We start from the raw sequence: 20,763 nt of genomic DNA on the forward strand, positions 1-20,763 counted from the left end.
CCCGAGCGCGGTGCAGAACTCCATGCTCAGGTTATATACAGTGCGCGTTGTTTTCTCCTCTAGTGCCAGCAATTTATTACTGCCGGCCTGCAGCCAGGTGTTTGATATTCGAAACTGCGGCGCTTGCTTTGAACGCTTATATTTAAATATGCTGCCTCACCTTTTTCACACGGGTTTCTAAACATGTAAGTGTAAGGTACAAACTAGACTCCTCCTCATGTGAGAGGCGTGCAAGGGTGTTAATGGGTTACAAGTTATCGAATCTAATAAACGAGTGCTAACCAAGCTTTTAACATCCACGTTCTTACCTCTTAAAATCAGCACTGAAGCAACCTTATCATTGGGGCTCGTTTGTTTTTCACTCTGTTTGAAACAGGCAGATATGACACAGTTTTATAAATGCAATGATAATGCTGCTACATCCTGGTATCTAATCACTGCAGGACCACGTGACCTACACCAAAGATACCCCCCCAACCCTAACCCTAACCCTAACACCCCTCCACCACTGCATTTCCAACATCTGCATAGCATGGATTCAAATATTTTCAGCACAATACAAGTGCAACAAATATGAATATTAATAAACTTAATAAGAGACAAGAAAACGCATTTTAAAGCATTAAACAGCCCTCCTTTAAAACTGCAAAAAAAGAGAATGAAGACAAGCGTGTCCATATTGTCTTCCTAACCCTGTTGTTAATTGTCTTTTTGACCCTGGCGTCTTTCCTTCTCTTTTTGTAATGGGTTTCAGGGGATATGTCCTGACACCTGACATTTGGAATGTGGTTCTAACATGTGTTCGTACATCTTTAATAGCAAGTTCTTTGTATTTCTGGATTAGTGAGAGTGATGCTCCATGCTGCTAATCCCTGCTTGTCACAGTGTCAGGGCTGATGACTGAGTGTCACAGTGTCAGGGCTGATGACTGAGTGTCAGGGCTTATTAGTGTCAGGGCTGATGACTGAGTGTCAGGGCTTATGACTGTCACAGTGTCAGGGCTGATGACTGAGTGTCAGGGCTTATGACTGAGTGTCACAGTGTCAAGGCTGATGACTGAGTGTCAGGGCTGATGACTGAGTGTCACAATGTCAGGGCTGATGACTGAGTGTCACACTGTTGGGGCTGATGACTGAGTGTCAGGGCTGATGACTGAGTGTTAATATTTCCACAGCAGTTACAATGAAATAGGCCAGGACATCCAGGAAGAGTAATTAGATCCATTATTGTGATGACAGGTGCGTTTATTAATAGCGGCGATCTGATTTGCAGGTTTGTCACTCTCTTCATGTTTCACAGTCCTGTTTGTTCAGCTTCAATGCAAATATTCAGTGGGTAATCCAAGGAAAATTGATTGTATTTGTTCAAATTCTCACCATGTCAAACACCGTCAAAAAAATGAGACATCTTTATTTGCTGAGAGTCCTTGCTCTGAAATGGGGACCCTTCTACACCGATAGTGTGCTGCAGAACACTGTTTACAGAGATCACTGGCGGCTTCAGATTTCAGTTTCAGACGTGCTTACCAATGAGTGCTTACTGTCATCCCAAGCACCTCACATTCCACATCTTATCAGGGGAAACATTCAGCTTTTCACACACACACACACACAGTCCCCATAGACTGAATCTGGTAGAGAATGCATAGGATTGAGACCACCTCAGAACTGTATGTGTGTGTGTGTGTGTGTGTGTGTGTGTGTGTGTGTGTGTGTGTGTCTCTCTCTCTCTCTCTCTCTCTCTCTCTCTCTCTCTCTCTCTCTCTCTCTCTCTCTCTCTCTCTCTCTCTATATATATATATATATATATATATATATATATATAATTGACAGGTTTATTATGTGCCAAGTAGTGCATTAGTCTCTTGTCAATAGCTGCCATCTCTGAGCTGTACTGTAATTCTATAATGGTAGGGTGCTTTCAGAGCGGTGTATAGGCTTCAGATGAAAGATGGATGTGTTTGGAAGTGGCTGCTCTGTTGAGTTGTCAGAGGGCTCAGCCTCTGTTTACCCCTGTAACTCAATAGCACATTTTAGATCTTCTTTTGCTTTTTACTTTTTTTTTTTAATTAGCTTAAGAAAAAGCCTTTGACAGAGGCCTCAAGTTTATTCAAGGTGCACTTAAAATAAGTTAACGCCTGTTTGTCTTGGCTGGAGAAGAACCTTTTCTTTTAGAAAATGAAAACAAATGATATCATTCCCTCTTCGAAACGCGTGCAGTCCTGGTGCTAAACCAGAAGCGCCAAAGAATGGAATGCTTTACTGTTTCAATCTCACATGCTCAGAAACCACCGGCATTTTGTCCCATTTGTAACCATTCATCTAATGAACAAGCATCTGCTGTAACAAATGGGTTCTTGTGTTGCAATTCTTGTGCACGAAGCCTGCACAGTCCGGGCTGATCAGCACCGTCACCTATTCAAGAGAAGCCTGTAAGCTTATTTTAATCAGCTCCAGTTAAGATATATTTTGTTAACAATTTAAACTTCACCCCTCAAGAACTGTGCCCTCCGTAAAAACTTGTGTCAGCTGTTGGCTTTCAGCATGGCACCTATGGCAAAATAAAATGTTAATATTTCAGTTTAAGGATTTGTTAGAAATACTCAGTTGGCAAAATATTTAATGAAACATTGCTGGGTGTTTGTGAGACAATGATAATACTTGGAATCTGGATACAAAATGATTCTATTACTGGTAGTTGATTTTCATCTTTAGATTTTCACACAGATCCAGACAGTTCAGAATATTTCCCTTTGGAAATCCAAGCACCTCCGCACTGAACATGTGGAAAGAATTTGCACCGTTGCTATTAAAAATCAATTAAAAAGAAGCTCTGAACAGTGGCCTGAGTGTCTTTCTCATCTCTGTGTTTGTGGAAGATTTTACAATGTAACCTAATCCTAACGCAACCCCCTGTCATTAACAGGAGTGACATTGCCCCCCAAAGACTATTATTTATTAATCATCGTGTAGCAAATTGCTTTTCCAGTTTCCACTGAGCACTGCTTCTGACATCCTTAATCACTGCCCTTAATACACTGACAGAGTAGAACACAGGACCAGCTCTCACTTTAAACAAAGCAGCTGAACTACTGCCATACAGAGAGCTATTAGGAATTAAAAGTGGGCTAACCTTTCAAAAAGTCTGCCATAATAAAAGCACAGCAAAGTGTAATACAGTTAAAGCATGGTAAGCCCAGAGAGGTAGGACAAACTTGGGTAAATGAGTAGTCTACCCATGGGAAAAGCAGGTACACATGCACTGTGGTAACCGTTTAGAGGGGAAATCACGAGGCAGTGATATTCACAGTAGCTCAGAAACAGTATATGAGGCCTAGAGTCGTTAGTTGTTTGCCATTAAATGGCTGAGCAAATATTGATTTGAAAAGGTCTATACCAGCATGCCAGAGCTAGTCTCAGCTTGAGCCCGTGTCAAGGCTTTAAAGAAAAGCAAGTGTCTGACAGCCAGTGAAGCGTCCACACGCCACAGAGAAGGGAAGGGCAGTAGAGCAGTGAAATTCAATATGAGCTGTTCTAGAACAGGCAACAGGGGACTTACCTATTATCTGAACGCATTGTGTGATTGAAGAGACTTATGTTTTAGCAAGTCAATCACTATACTGGCACACCTTCTTGCAGGTTCTTTTTTCAGTTATGAGGGTGCGCTGGTAGACACAAGAAACCACAGACCATAATAATCCTGTTTTAAGTGACTTTTTAAGTGGCAGTATATCAAAAAGTGTGTGTGTGTGTGTGTGTGTGTGTGTGTGTGTATATATATATATATATATATATATATATATATATATATATATATATATATATATATTTTTTCAAATTCCATTTTTGTTTCACTTAAGACTTCAAGGTGGGTGAACAAAAAATAGTTGAAAATCAGGCAGCGTTCCCACAGATCAAAGGCGGCCCCTTCTTTGCACCGCTCTTAACCAAATAATTAGAAGAGGACTTCAGTTTCCCCACCACTACAGAAGAGAAACGGCACAGAGAAAACAAACAGGCGAGGATGGAAAGCAAAAGGCTGGCCATATAACTGAAACACTGCAGGGAGAGGGGAGCTGTGACATGCACATATAACTGAAACACTGCAGGGAGAGGGGAGCTGTGACATGCACATATAACTGAAACACTGCAGGGAGAGGGGAGCTGTGACATGCACATGTAACTGAAATGATGCAGGGAGAGGGGAGGCGTGACATGCACATGTAACTGAAACACTGCAGGGAGAGGGGAGCTGTGACATGCACATATAACTGAAACACTGCAGGGAGAGGGGAGCTGTGACATGCACATGTAACTGAAATGATGCAGGGAGAGGGGAGGCGTGACATGCACATGTAACTGAAACGATGCAGGGAGAGGGGAGCTGTGACATGCACATGTAACTGTAACGATGCAAGGGAGAGGGGAGCTGTGACATGCACATGTAAGCATGTTGCGCTGAGTGGTCTGTTTGGGGGGGTGGGGTGGAATTTTATCTGCCCTGCTGTACCTGTACATGAACACTGTCTCTCACCACAGCCAAGATCGCGTGCGTGTGACCAGTAGAGACTTGTGTTTATCTTCCTTTGATTGGAAGTCTGCATGTCACCACGACGCCTCGGATCCAACATGTTTCCTATAACTTCAGTGCTTTTCCACTTCAAGTATTTTTCACAAAACCTTAACCTCAGTGTTGCTGCTACAGTTTGATAACATCAGCACAAACAAAGCATGCACTTCTTTGGAAAGTTTTCATCTGCAACAAAAAAAAAAGAAGAATGTAGTTCTAATACAGAACAGTACAGGGCAGCTCCCTGCTGCTAATCCACTGTGCAGCCTCTACCTAGTTTCCAGCCAGGCTCACCACAACTTGTCTCTATCTCAATACAGAGCTTTTGCTCTGTCTGCACAGTTAGGCCGCATACAACTAGCCAGAAACAACTAGTTAAAGCTGAGCATGTTAATAACTCGCTTTCAGGTAAGAAATCGCTCCCTGTTACTCCTGTGGGCATCTCTGGCCGTTTTCAAAGCCTCCGTTTGAATGAGATCATTGGGTGGCTCTGTCACTGTCATTTCTACAGAGTGAGTAAAGGGTGTTTGCTGGGGGTCCCAGTTCTTGCTGGAGGGAAGAGGTCATGGGTTGAAATGTTACAATGTGGGTTTGTACACCGGAGCTCGACAAGGCTTGTATAAAGAGAGAGCTCCTGGGAGTGCAGCACTGTCTAGACACATGCAAGGTACCTTAATGGGCAATTCAGTGCTTGGCTGGCAGCAATACTAGCTTTTCCTTTCCTGTTTGACAGGGTGGGCTGGGTCCCAGCTGCTACTCTACAAGCACTGCCGTTCCCATGTTTCGAAACCCAACAGTGCACTGCAGATGGGCAGGCTGGCACACCGCTGAGCACGCTGTTCAGAGCTGCACACCGCCGAGCACGCTGTTCAGAGCTGCACACCGCCGAGCATGCTGTTCAGAGCTGCACACCGCCGAGCACGCTGTTCAGAGCTGCACACCGCCGAGCACGCTGTTCAGAGCTGCACACCGCCGAGCACGCTGTTCAGAGCTGCACACCGCCGAGCACGCTGTTCAGAGCTGCACACCGCCGAGCACGCTGTTCAGAGCTGCACACCGCCGAGCACGCTGTTCAGAGCTGCACACCGCTGCACACCGCCGAGCACGCTGTTCAGAGCTGCACACCGCCGAGCACGCTGTTCAGAGCTGCACACCGCCGAGCACGCTGTTCAGAGCTGCACACCGCCGAGCACGCTGTTCAGAGCTGCACACCGCCGAGCACGCTGTTCAGAGCTGCACACCGCCGAGCACGCTGTTCAGAGCTGCACACCGCCGAGCACGCTGTTCAGAGCTGCACACCGCCGAGCACGCTGTTCAGAGCTGCACACCGCCGAGCACGCTGTTCAGAGCTGCACACTGCACACCGCCGAGCACGCTGTTCAGAGCTGCACACCGCCGAGCACGCTGTTCAGAGCTGCACACCGCCCGCACGCTGTTCAGAGCTGCTGCACACCGCCGAGCACGCTGTTCAGAGCTGCACACCGCCGAGCACGCTGTTCAGAGCTGCACACCGCTGCACACCGCCGAGCACGCTGTTCAGAGCTGCACACCGCCGAGCACGCTGTTCAGAGCTGCACACCGCTGCACACCGCTGAGCACGCTGTTCAGAGCTGCACACCGCCGAGCACGCTGTTCAGAGCTGCACACCGCCGAGCAGCACGCTGTTCAGAGCTGCACACCGCCGAGCACGCTGTTCAGAGCTGCACACCGCCGAGCACGCTGTCAGAGCTCACAGCTGCACACCGCCGAGCACGCTGTTCAGAGCTGCACACCGCCGAGCACGCTGTTCAGAGCTGCACACCGCCGAGCACGCTGTTCAGAGCTGCACACCGCCGAGCACGCTGTTCAGAGCTGCACACCGCCGAGCACGCTGTTCGCTGCACACCGCCGAGCACGCTGTTCAGAGCTGCACACCGCCGAGCACGCTGTTCAGAGCTGCACACCGCCGAGCACGCTGTTCAGAGCTGCACACCGCCGAGCACGCTGTTCAGAGCTGCACACCGCCGAGCACGCTGTTCAGAGCACACCGCTGCACACCGCCGAGCACGCTGTTCAGAGCTGCACACCGCCGAGCACGCTGTTCAGAGCTGCACACCGCCGAGCACGCTGTTCAGAGCTGCACACCGCCGAGCACGCTGTTCAGAGCTGCACACCGCTGCACACCGCCGAGCACGCTGTTCAGAGCTGCACACCGCCGAGCACGCTGTTCAGAGCTGCACACCGCCGAGCACGCTGTTCAGAGCTGCACACCGCCGAGCACGCTGTTCAGAGCTGCACACCGCCGAGCACGCTGTTCAGAGCTGCACACCGCTGCACACCGCCGAGCACGCTGTTCAGAGCTGCACACCGCCGAGCATGCTGTTCAGAGCTGCACACCGCCGAGCACGCTGTTCAGAGCTGCACACCGCCGAGCACGCTGTTCAGAGCTGCAAGACCCCCTGCATTATAACGATGTGTTCAGGAACTGGACTGTGGCCAGTTCAAATGAATCTCCAAGCTGCACTGAATACAAAGAAACATAGTATGATAGATTACATTTTAGGAAAATCATTTTAAAATACATCTTCAATTTGCACTGAATTCACACAATGCAACACCAAAGTTGTGCTTTCCTAAATAACCACAACCTCGGGTAAAAAGTATTTGCATGCATACTGCACTTGGCATCTTCCTAATGCTAGTCTATAGGCACGTGTAAAACTGCAGTAGTATGCAGAACATCTTTGTTAACAAGGGAACGCTAGTCTGGCAGCGCTGTGGAATTCTCTGGGATTTACTTTTAACATGGTCTCTTGGTAATGTCTTTATTTCAAGTCTGATTACTGATTACTGCACTGCGTTGTACTGGCTCTCATTTTTAGCAGTTGGCCAGTGACGTGGTGGGTCTATAAATTGCAGGATTTGCTTCTGGAGATCTTTATGACTGATGTGATTAAAGCGCTTCTTCTCATGTTTATTAAATGTGTTATAGATTTGTTTCGAATCATGTAATCAATCATTCTAATGACCCACTATGTGATTAAAGCAGTACATTACTCTGCCTAAGAGACTACTGTACAAGAAAAGGAATCACTAGCAGTGTCTTTTGGGTTTAGATCTGCTGCCCTAACTTCTAGCAATCATACAAACACTTTATACAGTGGCTTGCGAAAGTATTCACCCCCCTTGGCTTTTTTCCTATTTTGTTGCCTTACAACCTGGAATTAAAATGGATTTTTGGGGGGTTTGTATCATTTGATTTACACAACATGCCTACCACTTTGAAGATGCAAAATATTTTTTATTGTGAAACAAACAAGAAATAAGACAAAAAAAGAGAAAACCTGAGCGTGCATAACTATTCACCCCCCCAAGGTCAATACTTTGTAGAGCCATCTTTTGCAGCAATTACAGCTGCAAGTCTCTTGGGGTATGTATCTATAAGCTTGGCACATCTAGCCACTGGGATTTTTGCCCATTCTTCAAGGCAAAACTGCTCCAGCTCCTTCAAGTTGGATGGGTTCCGCTGGTGTACAGCAATCTAAGTCATACCACAGATTCTCAATTGGATTGAGGTCTGGGCTTTGACTAGGCCATTCCAAGACATTTAAATATTTCCCCTTAAACCACTCGAGTGTTGCTTTAGCAGTATGCTTAGGGTCATTGTCCTGCTGGAAGGTGAACCTCCATCCCAGTCTCAAATCTCTGGAAGACTTAAACAGGTTTCCCTCAAAAATTTCCCTGTATTTAGCGCCATCCATCATTCCTTCAATTCTGACCAGTTTCCCAGTCCCTGCCAAAGAAAAACATCCCCACAGCATGATGCTGCCACCACCATGCTTCACTGTGGGGATGGTGTTCTCGGGGTGATGAGAGGTGTTGGGTTTGCGCCAGACATAGCGTTTTCCTTGATGGCCAAAAAGCTCAATTTTAGTCTCATCTGACCAGAGTACCTTCTTCCATATGTTTGGGGAGTCTCCCACATGCCTTTTGGCAACACCAAACGTGTTTGCTTATTTTTTTCTTTAAGCAATGGCTTTTCTCTGGCCACTCTTCCGTAAAGCCCAGCTCTGTGGAGTGTACGGTTTAAAGTGGTCCTATGGACAGATACTCCAATCTCCGCTGTGGAGCTTTGCAGCTCCTTCAGGGTTATCTTTGGTCTCTTTGTTGCCTCTCTGATTAATGCCCTCCTTGCCTGGTCCGTGAGTTTTGGTGGGCGGCCCTCTCTTGCCAGGTTTGTTGTAATGCCATATTCTTAACATTTTTTAGTGCTCCGTGGGATGTTCAAAGTTTCGGATATTTTTTTATAACCCAACCCTGATCTGTACTTCTCCACAACTTTGTCCCTGACCTGTTTGGAGACCTCCTTGGTCTTCATAGTGCCGCTTGCTTGGTGGTGCCCCTTGCTTAGTGGTGTTGCAGACTCTGGGGCCTTTCAGAACAGGTGTATATATACTGAGATCACGTGACAGATCATGTGACACTTAGAGTGCACATAGGTGGACTTTGTTTAACTAATTATGTGACTTCTGAAGGTAATTGGTTGCACCAGATCTTATTTAGAGGCTTAATAGCAAAGGGGGTGAATACATATGCACGCACCACTTTTCCGTTATTTATTTTTTAGAATTTTTGAAAGAAGTTATTTTTTTCATTTCACTTCACCAATTTGGACTATTTTGTGTATGTCCATTACATGGAATCCAAATAAAAATCCATTTTAATTCCAGGCTGTAAGGCAACAAAATAGGAAAAAGGGGGGTCAATACTTTTGCAAGCCACTGTAGGTTTCACTTCAGCATTAGTGTGAGTGGGACTTGTGTTTTGGGCAACACAAAGTTTTGTAAAAGAAAGTCAATGTGCTGCATTTCCCACTCTCGCTGTCTTTTACTCTGACACTTCTACTGATGTGACACTAACAAGATAGCAGTCCCTGGTGCGTTTCAGAGGATCTCTCTTCAATACAAGCCACATCAGCAAGGAACGTGACACCAGTAATGAGTCAGTCACTCTCCGTGACGGCGTCACCATTTCAGACACGGGGAAACAACTAAATTGATGGTGATGAAACGGACTGAATGCAGTGTGAAAAGCAGGCAGCGACCCAACAAAAAGTAAAGCGTGCAACAGTGAAAAACAGGCTTGCTTTATCTTCATATTCCTTTCAACGGATAAAAGCTCTGAGGAGAGAGAGAACGGGGATCGTATCGTATTTTCTGTCACGTCGCTTTATCTACAAGGGGCAATAAAAACATAAAAATAAGAACTCTCTTTCTTAGCACAAGAACAATATGACAAGGGAATCATCCTTTTGCTGTAGATCTCTCAGATTTCCTGATTTATTTTCACATTGAGGGGAAGCAATTTAGTCATGCAGCCGACTCACTTTTCCTGTGCAACAGCTAGTAAGGCCCCACCAGGATGAATTGGCTTCAAACGATACAATGCACAAATAAAGTCCTAGGACCCTCACTTCCTCTCGCAACACTGCAATACAACACCGTGCTGAACTATAAACAGAATTCATTTCAGCATCTCCATGTTAGTTTTGTGAAACAGAAAACGCAAATCTCTGCCTGAGTTCAGGAATGTACTGACTTTGAAATGTTGCTGCTGGGCAATGATTGCAATTAGAAATGTAAATGGCAGGATGTAAAATATGGCACATTGCCATGCTCTCAGTAAGACAGGCATAATTATGAGCATTTGATTCAATGTACAGATTCATGTGAAGCGGAAGCATGTTTCTTACAGTGTAGAGGACAAACCTCAGAATGGAGTGTGGTAACCAGTGGTGTACCACAGGGATCAGTATTAGGTCATCTGCTATTCCTAATCTACATTAATGATTTAGATTCTGGTATAGTAAGCAAACTTGTTAAATTTGCAGACGACACAAAAGTAGGAGGAGTGGCAAACACTGTTGTAGCAGCAAAGGTCATTCAAAATGATCTAGACAAGATTCAGAACTGGGCAGACACATGGCAAATGACATTTAATAGAGAAAAGTGTAAGGTACTGCACGCAGGAAATAAAAATGTACATTATAAATATCATATGGGAGATACTGAAATTGGAGAAGGAATCTATGAAAAAGACCTAGGAGTTTTTGTTGACTCAGAAATGTCTTCATCTAGACAATGTGGGGAAGCTATAAAAAAGGCTAACAAGATGCTTGGATACATTGTGAAAAGTGTTGAATTTAAATCAAGGGAAGTAATGTTAAAACTGTACAATGCACTAGTAAGACCTCATCTTGAATATTGTGTTCAGTTCTGGTCATCTCGCTATAAAAAAGATATTGCTGCTCTAGAAAGAGTGCAAAGAAGAGCGACCAGAATTATTCCGGGCTTAAAAGACATGTCATATGCAGACAGGCTAAAAGAATTGAATCTGTTCAGTCTTGAACAAAGAAGACTACGTGGCGACCTAATTCAAGCATTCAAAATTCTAAAAGGTATTGACAGTGTCGACCCAAGGGACTTTTTCAACCTGAAAAAAGAAACAAGGACCAGGGGTCACAAATGGAGATTAGACAAAGGGGCATTCAGAACAGAAAATAGGAGGTACTTTTTTACACAGAGAATTGTGAGGGTCTGGAATCAACTCCCCAGTAATGTTGTTGAAGCTGACACCCTGGGATCCTTCAAGAAGCTGCTTGATGAGATTCTGGGATCAATAAGCTACTAACAACCAAACGAGCAAGATGGGCCGAATGGCCTCCTCTCGTTTGTAAACTTTCTTATGTTCTTATGTTCTTATGTAGTGCTCCCTGTTTCATCAAAGTAATACTGCCAGCTATACTGCCCTCCAGTGTCCTTTTTGTGTAACTGCCTTATTTCCAGCACTAGCGTGACTCCCAGCAGTCATCAGTTAAAACAGGAAGCACTGGACTTGTCTGCATTCTGAAAAGATGTAGAGTAATACAAAACAAATCTTCTGCTCTGGTGCAATGCAAAGTAATGCTAATCTTGTCAATCGTCCTGGCTTCAGCATTTTTGACATGTATCTCCTAGATAGTAATTTCTAAGTCTCTCCTTGTATCAGGGTCTCCCTCTGAGGCACACAGTCAGTCTGGCAGTCCTGCAAACCCAGAATCATTTCCAGTAGCTGCTGCCGTCGCGAGGCAGGCAGACACGTTTATCTAAACTCACACAACACTGCAGCAATTCTTCAGTGTTATTGTAGCACAATAGCACTGAAATCAGATGGTGCACATCTGTGCAGACAGTGAACAGGCTGAGTGTTCATGCCTTATCTTTCCTTCAGATTGCAGCTATGCTATGCAAGACTGGAGACAGAGAGAGAGTGAGAGAGAAATAGTTCCCCCCAGTGTTTTCTGTTTATATAGATGGGACACCCACGAGCGCTACCTTGACTATCATTTCTTTTCTGAACAATGCATTGGTGAACTGGAGAAGTGTGCAAACTGTTGGCGAAATACTAAAAAATACTAAAAATGTGCTGCTGGGTTATACAAATGCACAAAGACACCAGCAAGCATGGTGAATCACAGCACTAAAAATGAAGCTCTGAGACCTGTTTATGAATTCCACTCAGAAAACAAATAGAGCTCCTAAAAAAACAACCCTAATGCAAATGCCACAGTACTGGCAGAATCATTATTGATTGGGTTTGCAGAGCAGTGCCACTCTGATCAATAGCACGCTGGAGCAAGCGATGCCTTCTATTCATGAGATGTCTTTCTCTATACCATTTTCACAGATGCACACACAATGAGTTTTGAAGTGATGAACCCTTTCACTTTCCAGCATGTGACCCGTGAAATAGTACAAAAACAGATTTGGAATCAGTGGCCTTTGTTGACCAGGATACTTGTGTATCTAAAACTGAGGGAACATGAAGCCACACTGTGTGCTGGAACTTGGTTTCAGGAGAGTAGGTTCAGGATCACTGCACGGCACACCAGGGGAGACTTGGGGTTTGATGCAGCAAAGTTACCTCGAACTAGTCTCCCCGTCCTGGAGCCAGGTTTCAAGCCACTGTTCCTGAGAAAGTGGCTTTGTGTTTGGTGTAAGAATGTGATTCGTCTGTTGAGTACTAATGGCATTGGTACATTATTCATGAGTTATTTATGGAATTGATTGTTTAGGAGTTACCTCTGCAGGCACACCTTAAACTTCTCACACAGAAAAAGGCTGACACTGAATTGCAGAGTGGTTTTGTGGACTGTCCACTGGGGGAAGGGGTTACAGAGAGGGGGGGTTAGAGAGAGAGAGCAAGCGAGCAGTTAAACATGTCAAATAGGGACCTGAGCAGACACACAGTATCTAATCATACAGACCAAGCTTAACACGGTATTACACGCAGCAGCAGATCGGTTATTAGGCACAAGGTATTACACGCAGCAGCAGATCGGTTATTAGGCACAAGGTATTACACGCAGCAGCAGATCGGTTATTAGGCACAAGGTATTACACGCAGCAGCAGATCGGTTATTAAGCACAAGGTATTACACGCAGTAGCAGATCGGTTATTAGGCACATGTATATAATGTAAAGTGTCTCTACGCTCTTTGGGCACTGTATAAACACAGGTGTCCTATTCCAGCACTCAACGTTCATTCTGTCCAACAGTCTTGCCAACTATAGCAGTCTTTACACAGGGATGACACGGCGAGCCAAACACGCCTGTCTCGCTGAAATGCTAGATTCTGTCATCGCCTAAAAGAACTCACAGTTTCAGAAGTCATGCAACACTCTTTTGTGTTACACGTGTATCCATTAGAGCCGACTCTTCCAAGAGCTCTGCTGAAGTGGCAGATGCAATTTCCCACGCCGAGGTGCAACCGCAGTTCAGGTCTCGAAGGCGTCATGCTTCGACCCTCTCATTATTTCAAACCTTTAAGAGGGGCAGATTCCACAAGAGGGCAGTATGATGCTGCATATACTGTCACTTTCATGTACAAAATATACTTCGACCGCCCTCCTGTGGGCATTCGTGGAATTGCTGGTTAGTGGATTCGATGTTTCGTTTATTTAAAAAAGTGTTTCTACACACACGCATTTATTTGTTTATTTGTAGGTCTACTGTAATAAATCTGGAAACCGCGACAGTTTAAGACACTCGCCTACAGTAGCACAACCCTAATTAGTATATCCGATTGCGATAATGTCTTTACCAGGACGTTTCAAACAAAACCCCGCTGCCTTTCGCTTGGTCTTATTCTCCCATTGTGTACGGTTGCTAGGCGACAGTGTTTAGGTGCGTATCCACGTGTGCTGCTCTGTTTCGTTTATCGGATAGAAGGCGAGCAGCTGACCTTTGGTGGACTGGAGTTTGGGAAAAGTGTGAATCGACTGAACTCCGAAATGACTGCAGCAAATGTGAAAGAGCCTTTAAACATGGTGCACCAGAATGCCATACTGTGCGAAACTACGAGAAAGGAGAACAGGCATCAAAAATTATACACGCAGTTCTTCATCAACCCCTACACAAACAGTGAGTATTACCAGCACTGTGGGATACAGGCGGCAGTAATCAATAATATATACTGTGTATGTATATTGGAGTGATGGGTAGGCTACACATTATGATTCTATTATTCCTAAATATACAGGACACGTTTCTCAGAAGGTTGGTGTTGGAATAAACCAGCATTTATAATATTTATTTTTGTATCTATCTGTAGTCCATTCCTTGACTGGGAATCCGATGTCAGTACACACTGCCGTGGATGAAGAGGAGCGTAAGTGTTTCACGTTCCCGTTGCTCTGCGTGTGCATGATGAATGATTGATAGGGGAGTGCACGGGACACACGTTAGGCTAGTCTCACCCCCCCCCCCCCGTGTCTTAACAGACAAAAGCAGCTTCCACCACTGTGAACGTAAAAACACGACTGAGGGTACATAACTAACACAACTAAAATACAACTGGTAACACTTCAAAATTATGGCCGCAAATTCTTGCGTACTTCCTTTGCGTTCAATTCAGCCCGTGTTGATTCATTTGGGTTTACTCATACCCGTATTCATGACATGTTCCTGTGTAACAAGCATTAGACATGCGTTAGAAGAACGGAGAATCTGAATTTATATTCACCTCTAAAATTGCTGGTCTCTGTTCTGTCTTTCCAGCAAACTTTTTAAAAGTAATCCACAGAAGCAGACAAGAGCCAATGAAGAAGTACACACACCCACAGACAGAGAGCCAGGAGATTGGCTGGATTACAACCCCTCTGGTAAGAGATGTGACTGAGATAAAAAGCAGGTTAACACACACAGCTGCACCAGTTTATTTAAAATAATTACACATGCAAAAGCAATGGCTGCTATTGTGCTGCTTGATTATTTTGTGATTCATGTTAGTTTTCATCGCCGTTGGGTGATGGCCTCCACAGACTTATCTAACTCATTTTCTCTTTGATATCAGATTGATTCAGACCGCACTGACCGCAGGCTGAACTTCTATCGGAAGAACACAGAACTCACCAATTACATGGAAGTTGCCTGGCGCCTGAAGGAACCGATCTTTCGATAGATTCATCATCTCTCGTGCAAAGCAGTGCATTGGCCTGCAGCATGTGTTTTTATTTTAATATAAAGAGGGGGACGGTTGAGACCCCCCCCCCAGCACTGTTTGCATCCCAAACACCCAAATCTCATTTGAAATAAAGAGTCCCATTGGGGCAAAAGTGTGAACTTTCACTGTGTTTATTTACACTTGGTTGGTACATTTAATAAAAATGGATTGAACATGCAGTCAGATTGTTTCAGCCACTTTACCTAGTCAAGATTATTTACTCAAATAAGCAGTTGTGTGTCAGCTTTGAATCGTACAGGCTTATTTGTGATGTCTGTACGTCTTCAATCGATAACCAACATCAGCATGGGCTTGCTCACTGCTTATTCTGCACAGCCACGCCCTCTAGGCAGTTCTAAAGAAACAGGATGGGATCAGGGGCAGGGAAGTGAACTAGCCCTGAGCCTCCTCACCCTTCCTAGCATTAATCAAACAAACGCTAGACACTGGAGAGGACTGTGCTCATTACTTTAACTATGGACGCAGGACCGCAGAAACAAAGACATGGGTGTGTGACCACTCGCTTTACCTTTTCTAACAATACATTACAATGTAATGTAGGGACTTTGCTAATTGGGGGGGGGGGGGGGGGGGGGGTTATAAAAAAAAAAAAAAAAAATTAACAAAGCAGAACAATTGGATTTCTTTTTTCTTTAAAAAAAGGGCTCTGGCCACCACATTTGGAGAACTCGCTGAAATGCAGTAGGGATAACCTCCAGCTCAGCTCAGTCAGGGTGTGATACTGGACTATATCCAACAGCAAACTCTAGGTAGATGTAGAAACCTGCAGATATACTAAAAAACTGATTACAGGGTACCCATAAAGACACCACACAGGTAGCACACACACTTCAGTTCTATCAATCTCTTAAAAGGCACATCTTTCAACCCTAACAAACAAAACATGAGATCACCCACAACATGGAAACACAAGTCTGGAGTCTAAATCACAAAACAGCAAGGCTGTGTAAACATGTCAGTCTGGAGTCCGGATCACAAAACAGAGCAAGGCATCCATCAAGATCTGTTCTTCATCTTCTTCCGGGCATTCTTGCCAGGTCTCTTCTGCAAGAGGAAGTAAAACATGTTTTAGTTTGTGTTCAGACCCCTGTTCCCACGCAAACTCACTCAGCATGATTTCTAACGGCTCTGGTTTAACGTCCTGCCTGCATGGTGCGTAGCTGTTTCTGGAGGCAGTAGGGTTAAGCAGGTGTTACTCACGCTCGCTCCTTGCTTCCCTCCTTTCCCCCTGTTCTTGCCAGACTTCCCGTGCGCCGCTTTGGATCGGAACCCGGACATGTCGTCGTGACTCTCCTTTGTGTTCCACTTGGAGCCTCGCTTCTTCCCACCAAATCCGAACCGCTGGTCCTTGTACTGCCTCTTGGCATTGGGTCTGTAGACAGTAATGAAACACATACAGTGCTCAGAACAGCAGCACCTCATGCATGATCACACACTTCAGTTCTCAATGACGACTAATGCAGCTTGTTCAGGATTTCACCCCCAGCTTGTACACTAAACAGTGAAGACACACTGGGAGGTAGTAATCTAAATGAAACACTAATGTATGTTTTAACATTTACACAACGATAGACTTGGATTAAACTGAATTCAGATCAAATAAAACTCACACAGAACATAGCCATGTGTTTACCAGGTAACCCCCCTCTTAGCTCAGTGATGGAGCACTCACCCTCGCTTCTTCTTTGCCGAGTTTGGCCCAGCAGCTCCAGCCGACCCTTTCTTGCCCTTTTCCTGATCCCCCTCCATGAAATCTAGCTTGTCAGTCATTCCTACAAGCCAAAACAAAATGAAGAGTTAACCAAATAGCCTACAGAGGCTGCTGCAGAAAACCACTATCAGTAAGGAATCACGCCCCTCGCATGAACTCGTACTGCATAAATGTCTGATCTACTCCAGGTTTTACAGTGAGCTAAATAAGACACACCTGAGCTTGTTACCTGTGCACTGCAGCTAACTAAGCTCCCAGTAAAACCTGGTACGTTTCAAAGCGCTTTGTGGCAGAAGTCTTACCGTCATCCCTGCAGTGTTCTAAATGGAACCCTGGTTCAGAAGTCCTCTCCCTGGACTCTTACCTTTCTGGTATTTCTTCACAGCTGTCATCATGGCTTTCTTGTCCTTCTGTCTCTTCTGCAGGACATCAGTTTGAACCTGCAATGCACACATTTAACACTTCAGGGAAACACTAAAATCACACAGAAAAAGGAAACCTCAGTCCTTCGATCCTCTGACATCTAAACCGGCTGCATTCTAAATTCTGCTACAGCAGAACACATTAAAATAAGCCAATTATAATCTATGGCCTGAAAAAGTGTGTTCAGAAGGTTAACATGGATACAGTTTTGATAGTTATATTTATAGTCTTATCATTAAAGCACCCTTTCTATCTGGATGAAATTTAGAAACACTAAAATAAACTCAAGTTGTAAGTTCAGTGATCAAATGTTTCTACTAAAAGTCTTTGTCACTACTTTACCTTCTTGCCATACTTCCTGAGTTCTCGTAGCTGCTTCGCCTTCTCTGACTTCTCCATGGAGGTCTGCTTGGCCAACAGCTTGGTTCTGATCTGCAGGAGAAATGGTTAAAGGCTGGGGTTAGACCATCAGACAAAGCACTGGTGCAACTCAGGATGTGTTGCTACACATCTGTGCGACACACCAGGAACGTACAGCAAGCTCCCTCCTTGTACATTTACAAGCATTTCAATCTGGTCACCCTTGATCGACAGACACCTAACTGGTGTAGAGAGAAGTGCTGCTGCCCTCCACAGCAGATATTAAACTGCAAGTTACAAGCCCCTTGCCTTCTGCATGTGATGGTCGGTTTTGGCCATTTCAGCAAAGTAGTCCTCTGGTCTCTTGGTAGAAATATTGCACTTCTTCAACCGTGGCAACGCTTCCAGAACAGCTGCCTGGGCCTGTCGGTAACTAGGAAGAACAACAAAATACATCATCAAGAGCTGGCATAGCGATCCAACACACACACACACACACACAGAATACCTGCTGAAATGGAGACTTAAAACACTCCTGCTGTGTATATAGCTGTAGTTATATGCTCTGCACTCCTGCTGTGTATATAGCTGCAGTGTATATGCTCTAGCTGTATTGTCTAATGTTACAACTAAACGTGTGATCTTTTAAAACATGAAAACCCAAGACTGCAGAGATGTCCTTGGGTCTGTACTCCTGCTGTGTATATAGCTGAAGTTACATGCTCTCCAGTCTTGCTGTGTATATAGCTGCAGTGTATATAGCTGAAGTTACATGCTCTCCAGTCCTGCTGTCTATACAGTTGCAGTGTATATAGCTAAAGTTACATTCTCTCCAGTCCTGCTGTGTATATAGCTGCAGTGTATATAGCTGAAGTTACATGCCCTCTCCAGTGTTGCTGTGTATATAGCTGCTGTGTATATAGCTGCAGTGTATATGCTCTAGTCCTGCTGTGTATATAGCTATGCCCTCCTGCTGTGTATGCTGCAGTATATGTTCTAGCTGCAGTGTATATAGCTGAAGTTACATGCTCTCCAGTCCTGCTGTGTATATAGCTAGCCCTCCTGCTGTGTATATAGCTGAAGTTACATGCTCTCCAGTCCTGCTGTGTATATAGCAGTGTATATGTTCTGTCCAGTGTATATAGCTATGCATGCCCTCCTGCTGTGTATATAGCTGCAGTGTATATGTTCTAGTCCTGCTGTGTATATAGCTGCAGTGTATATGCTCTAGTCCTGCTGTGTATATAGCTATGCCCTCCTGCTGTGTATATAGCTGCTGTGTATATGCTCTAGTCCTGCTGTGTATATAGCTGCAGTGTATATGCTCTAGTCCTGCTGTGTATATCGCTGCAGTGTTATTTCTCACAAACAAGCTCAATGCTCTCAGATTGCACTCTCTCCCTCATGTCTGTCCAAGCAGAGGAGCACCTGTAGAGAACACTGAGGCCACGTGAGCACTCACAAGTACATCTCCCTCTGGAAGTCATCCTCAGCATGGATCTCTCTGCTGTCCAGCGTGGTTAGCTTCCCCTCTGCCTTGGCCACAAGGTCAGGCAGGGGCTGGCTGGTCAAATCCAGCCTCTCCACCCAGGCCAGGTCCTTCTTGAAGTCTGCCAGGCACTGCTTCAAACCCTCCTGGGGCAAAGAAAGGAAACAACACACACCCTGGGTTAGCAGAATGAGGGAGCAGCCAGGGACTCAGTCATCCCTTGGAAAACATGACCTTCAACTATCAGTTTCAGATTATATTATGTACAGTTTACAGGAAAACACCACATTAGGGAACAGGGATGCGACTAAGACTGTCGTTGCAGAGCAGTTTGATCCATTCCTGGTTTACCTATGCACTGTGGCTAATGAAGCTTGCATTCTAACTGGGACTGGGTCAAACTGATATGCAACAGAAGTCTTATTTCCTGTCCAGGGAAACAAACCGCTGTAGAGAATGACAAATCTGTCACGTCTAAAGAGGAAACAATTTGAATTGTGTTCGTATTATACAGTTTATGTTCTGCAAAAACACATTAAAGTATGTTTTATTGTTAAACCTGCTCTATACATGCAAATAAAATACTGCCAGTACACAAGAACTCACCACGTTGTTCACCTCTTTCTTCCTGGCTTCTAAGGGGATGTTCATGCCCGGTTTGAGCAAACCTTTAGCGAAAGCTTCTTGGAGCTGCAACAATATATACATGTTCATGCAAAGAGAATGGAATACATTTCAAACGGCACGACGTGCCCCTACCGGATCACATATAAAATAGATTGACTGATATGCTAACTTAGTATATTATTCTCAGTGTTTGTTTATTGTCAAATGCCGAGACGCTAAAACACACACACACACACACACACACACACACTTTCTCTCTCAATTTAATTCATACATACCTCTCTGTCTGACATGACAGAGTCGCCTCCTTCTGACTCTGAACCCGACACTGACTCCTCTTCAAAATCCTCCATTGCCGAAATTTAAACTTTTTAAAAATTCGTGTGTTTGTTTGTTTTAAAAACTCCAATGCCGCTCGCTCTCCGCTGCCACAAACTCACATGGAGACACAACACGAGAAAGGAAGTCCGCGATGCAGCCCTTATCCACTTCCTTTCCGACCAACATTGTTACCCTAGATTAATCGTTCCCACAAGAAAGCCTTCAGCTTGTAAAATGCGTTTGAGGGAGTATATTATTATTATTATTATTATTATTATTATTATTATTATTATTATTATTATTATTAATGTATTTATTTCTAAAACAAAAGGATACAGTTTGCCACGCGAAAAAATATTCTAAACCGTGTAAATTGTAGAAATGTACTAATAATTTTTAGACATGTTTTCTGCGAAATCTGAGTTGTTGCAGATATTCTGGGTGGATTATAATGTATGCATAAGAACACAAAATGACACTTAGCTGGTTTTATAAAAATAGAAACATTCACGTGAATCAAAAACTGACTACAACTCCCAATAACCACTCCGGGAACATGGCACGTTTTCCGTTGTGAGTTGCCATGGTACCACGAAGAAAACTTTCGTGAGCTTGAACAACGTGGTTTCCTTGGTAACCTGTGTATACAGTTGGATGATAACACACAAAAGTAAAGAAGCGAAAGTATTGAGATTTATTAAACAGGCAGGCAACACAGAT

The 20,763-nt window shown here is 44.5% G+C and overlaps 3 protein-coding genes across 3 annotated transcripts in view; 2 read left to right on the forward strand and 1 right to left on the reverse strand.

Annotated features, from left to right (window-relative positions):
* The first annotated feature begins 13,760 nt into the window (after positions 1-13,760).
* Positions 13,761-15,678, forward strand: fam183a (family with sequence similarity 183 member A). Its single transcript, XM_041270640.1, has 4 exons — positions 13,761-14,010; positions 14,201-14,257; positions 14,647-14,750; positions 14,942-15,678. Exons 1-4 carry the CDS (start codon positions 13,881-13,883, stop codon positions 15,047-15,049), a joined length of 399 nt encoding a protein of 132 aa, XP_041126574.1. The 5' UTR covers positions 13,761-13,880; the 3' UTR covers positions 15,050-15,678.
* Positions 15,207-20,196, reverse strand: LOC121326958 (probable rRNA-processing protein EBP2). The gene is made up of 9 exons (XM_041270633.1): positions 20,001-20,196; positions 19,702-19,785; positions 19,069-19,241; positions 17,916-18,039; positions 17,589-17,678; positions 17,188-17,263; positions 16,785-16,884; positions 16,313-16,484; positions 15,207-16,156 (listed from the first exon to the last, which is right to left on the reverse strand). Exons 1-9 carry the CDS (start codon positions 20,073-20,075, stop codon positions 16,109-16,111), a joined length of 942 nt encoding a protein of 313 aa, XP_041126567.1. The 5' UTR covers positions 20,076-20,196; the 3' UTR covers positions 15,207-16,108.
* A 518-nt stretch (positions 20,197-20,714) lies between these two features.
* The window catches only part of LOC121326948 (cilia- and flagella-associated protein 57-like), an 18,170-nt gene continuing 18,121 nt past the window's right edge, over positions 20,715-20,763 (forward strand). The window contains exon 1 of the mRNA XM_041270613.1: positions 20,715-20,763. This exon is cut by the window's right edge and continues 35 nt beyond it. The gene's annotated coding sequence lies outside the window, so the exon portion shown is untranslated.

The sequence above is a fragment of the Polyodon spathula genome, chromosome 14 (assembly GCF_017654505.1).
Source record: "Polyodon spathula isolate WHYD16114869_AA chromosome 14, ASM1765450v1, whole genome shotgun sequence".
NCBI lineage: Eukaryota > Metazoa > Chordata > Actinopteri > Acipenseriformes > Polyodontidae > Polyodon > Polyodon spathula.

Excerpts from the sequence above, each read along its gene's own strand:
- fam183a (XM_041270640.1), top strand. The coding sequence starts at position 13,881 with ATGACTGCAGCAAATGTGAAAGAGCCTTTAAACATGGTGCACCAGAAT. Across the intron at positions 14,011-14,200 it reads CATCAACCCCTACACAAACA|TCCATTCCTTGACTGGGAAT; the intron begins GTGAGTATTACC and ends ATCTATCTGTAG. Across the intron at positions 14,258-14,646 it reads TGCCGTGGATGAAGAGGAGC|CAAACTTTTTAAAAGTAATC; the intron begins GTAAGTGTTTCA and ends CTGTCTTTCCAG.
- LOC121326958 (XM_041270633.1), bottom strand. The coding sequence starts at position 20,075 with ATGGAGGATTTTGAAGAGGAGTCAGTGTCGGGTTCAGAGTCAGAAGGA. Across the intron at positions 18,040-19,068 it reads TTCCAGAGGGAGATGTACTT|TTACCGACAGGCCCAGGCAG; the intron begins GTGAGTGCTCAC and ends TGTTCTTCCTAG. Across the intron at positions 17,264-17,588 it reads TCAGGAAGTATGGCAAGAAG|GTTCAAACTGATGTCCTGCA; the intron begins GTAAAGTAGTGA and ends TGTGCATTGCAG.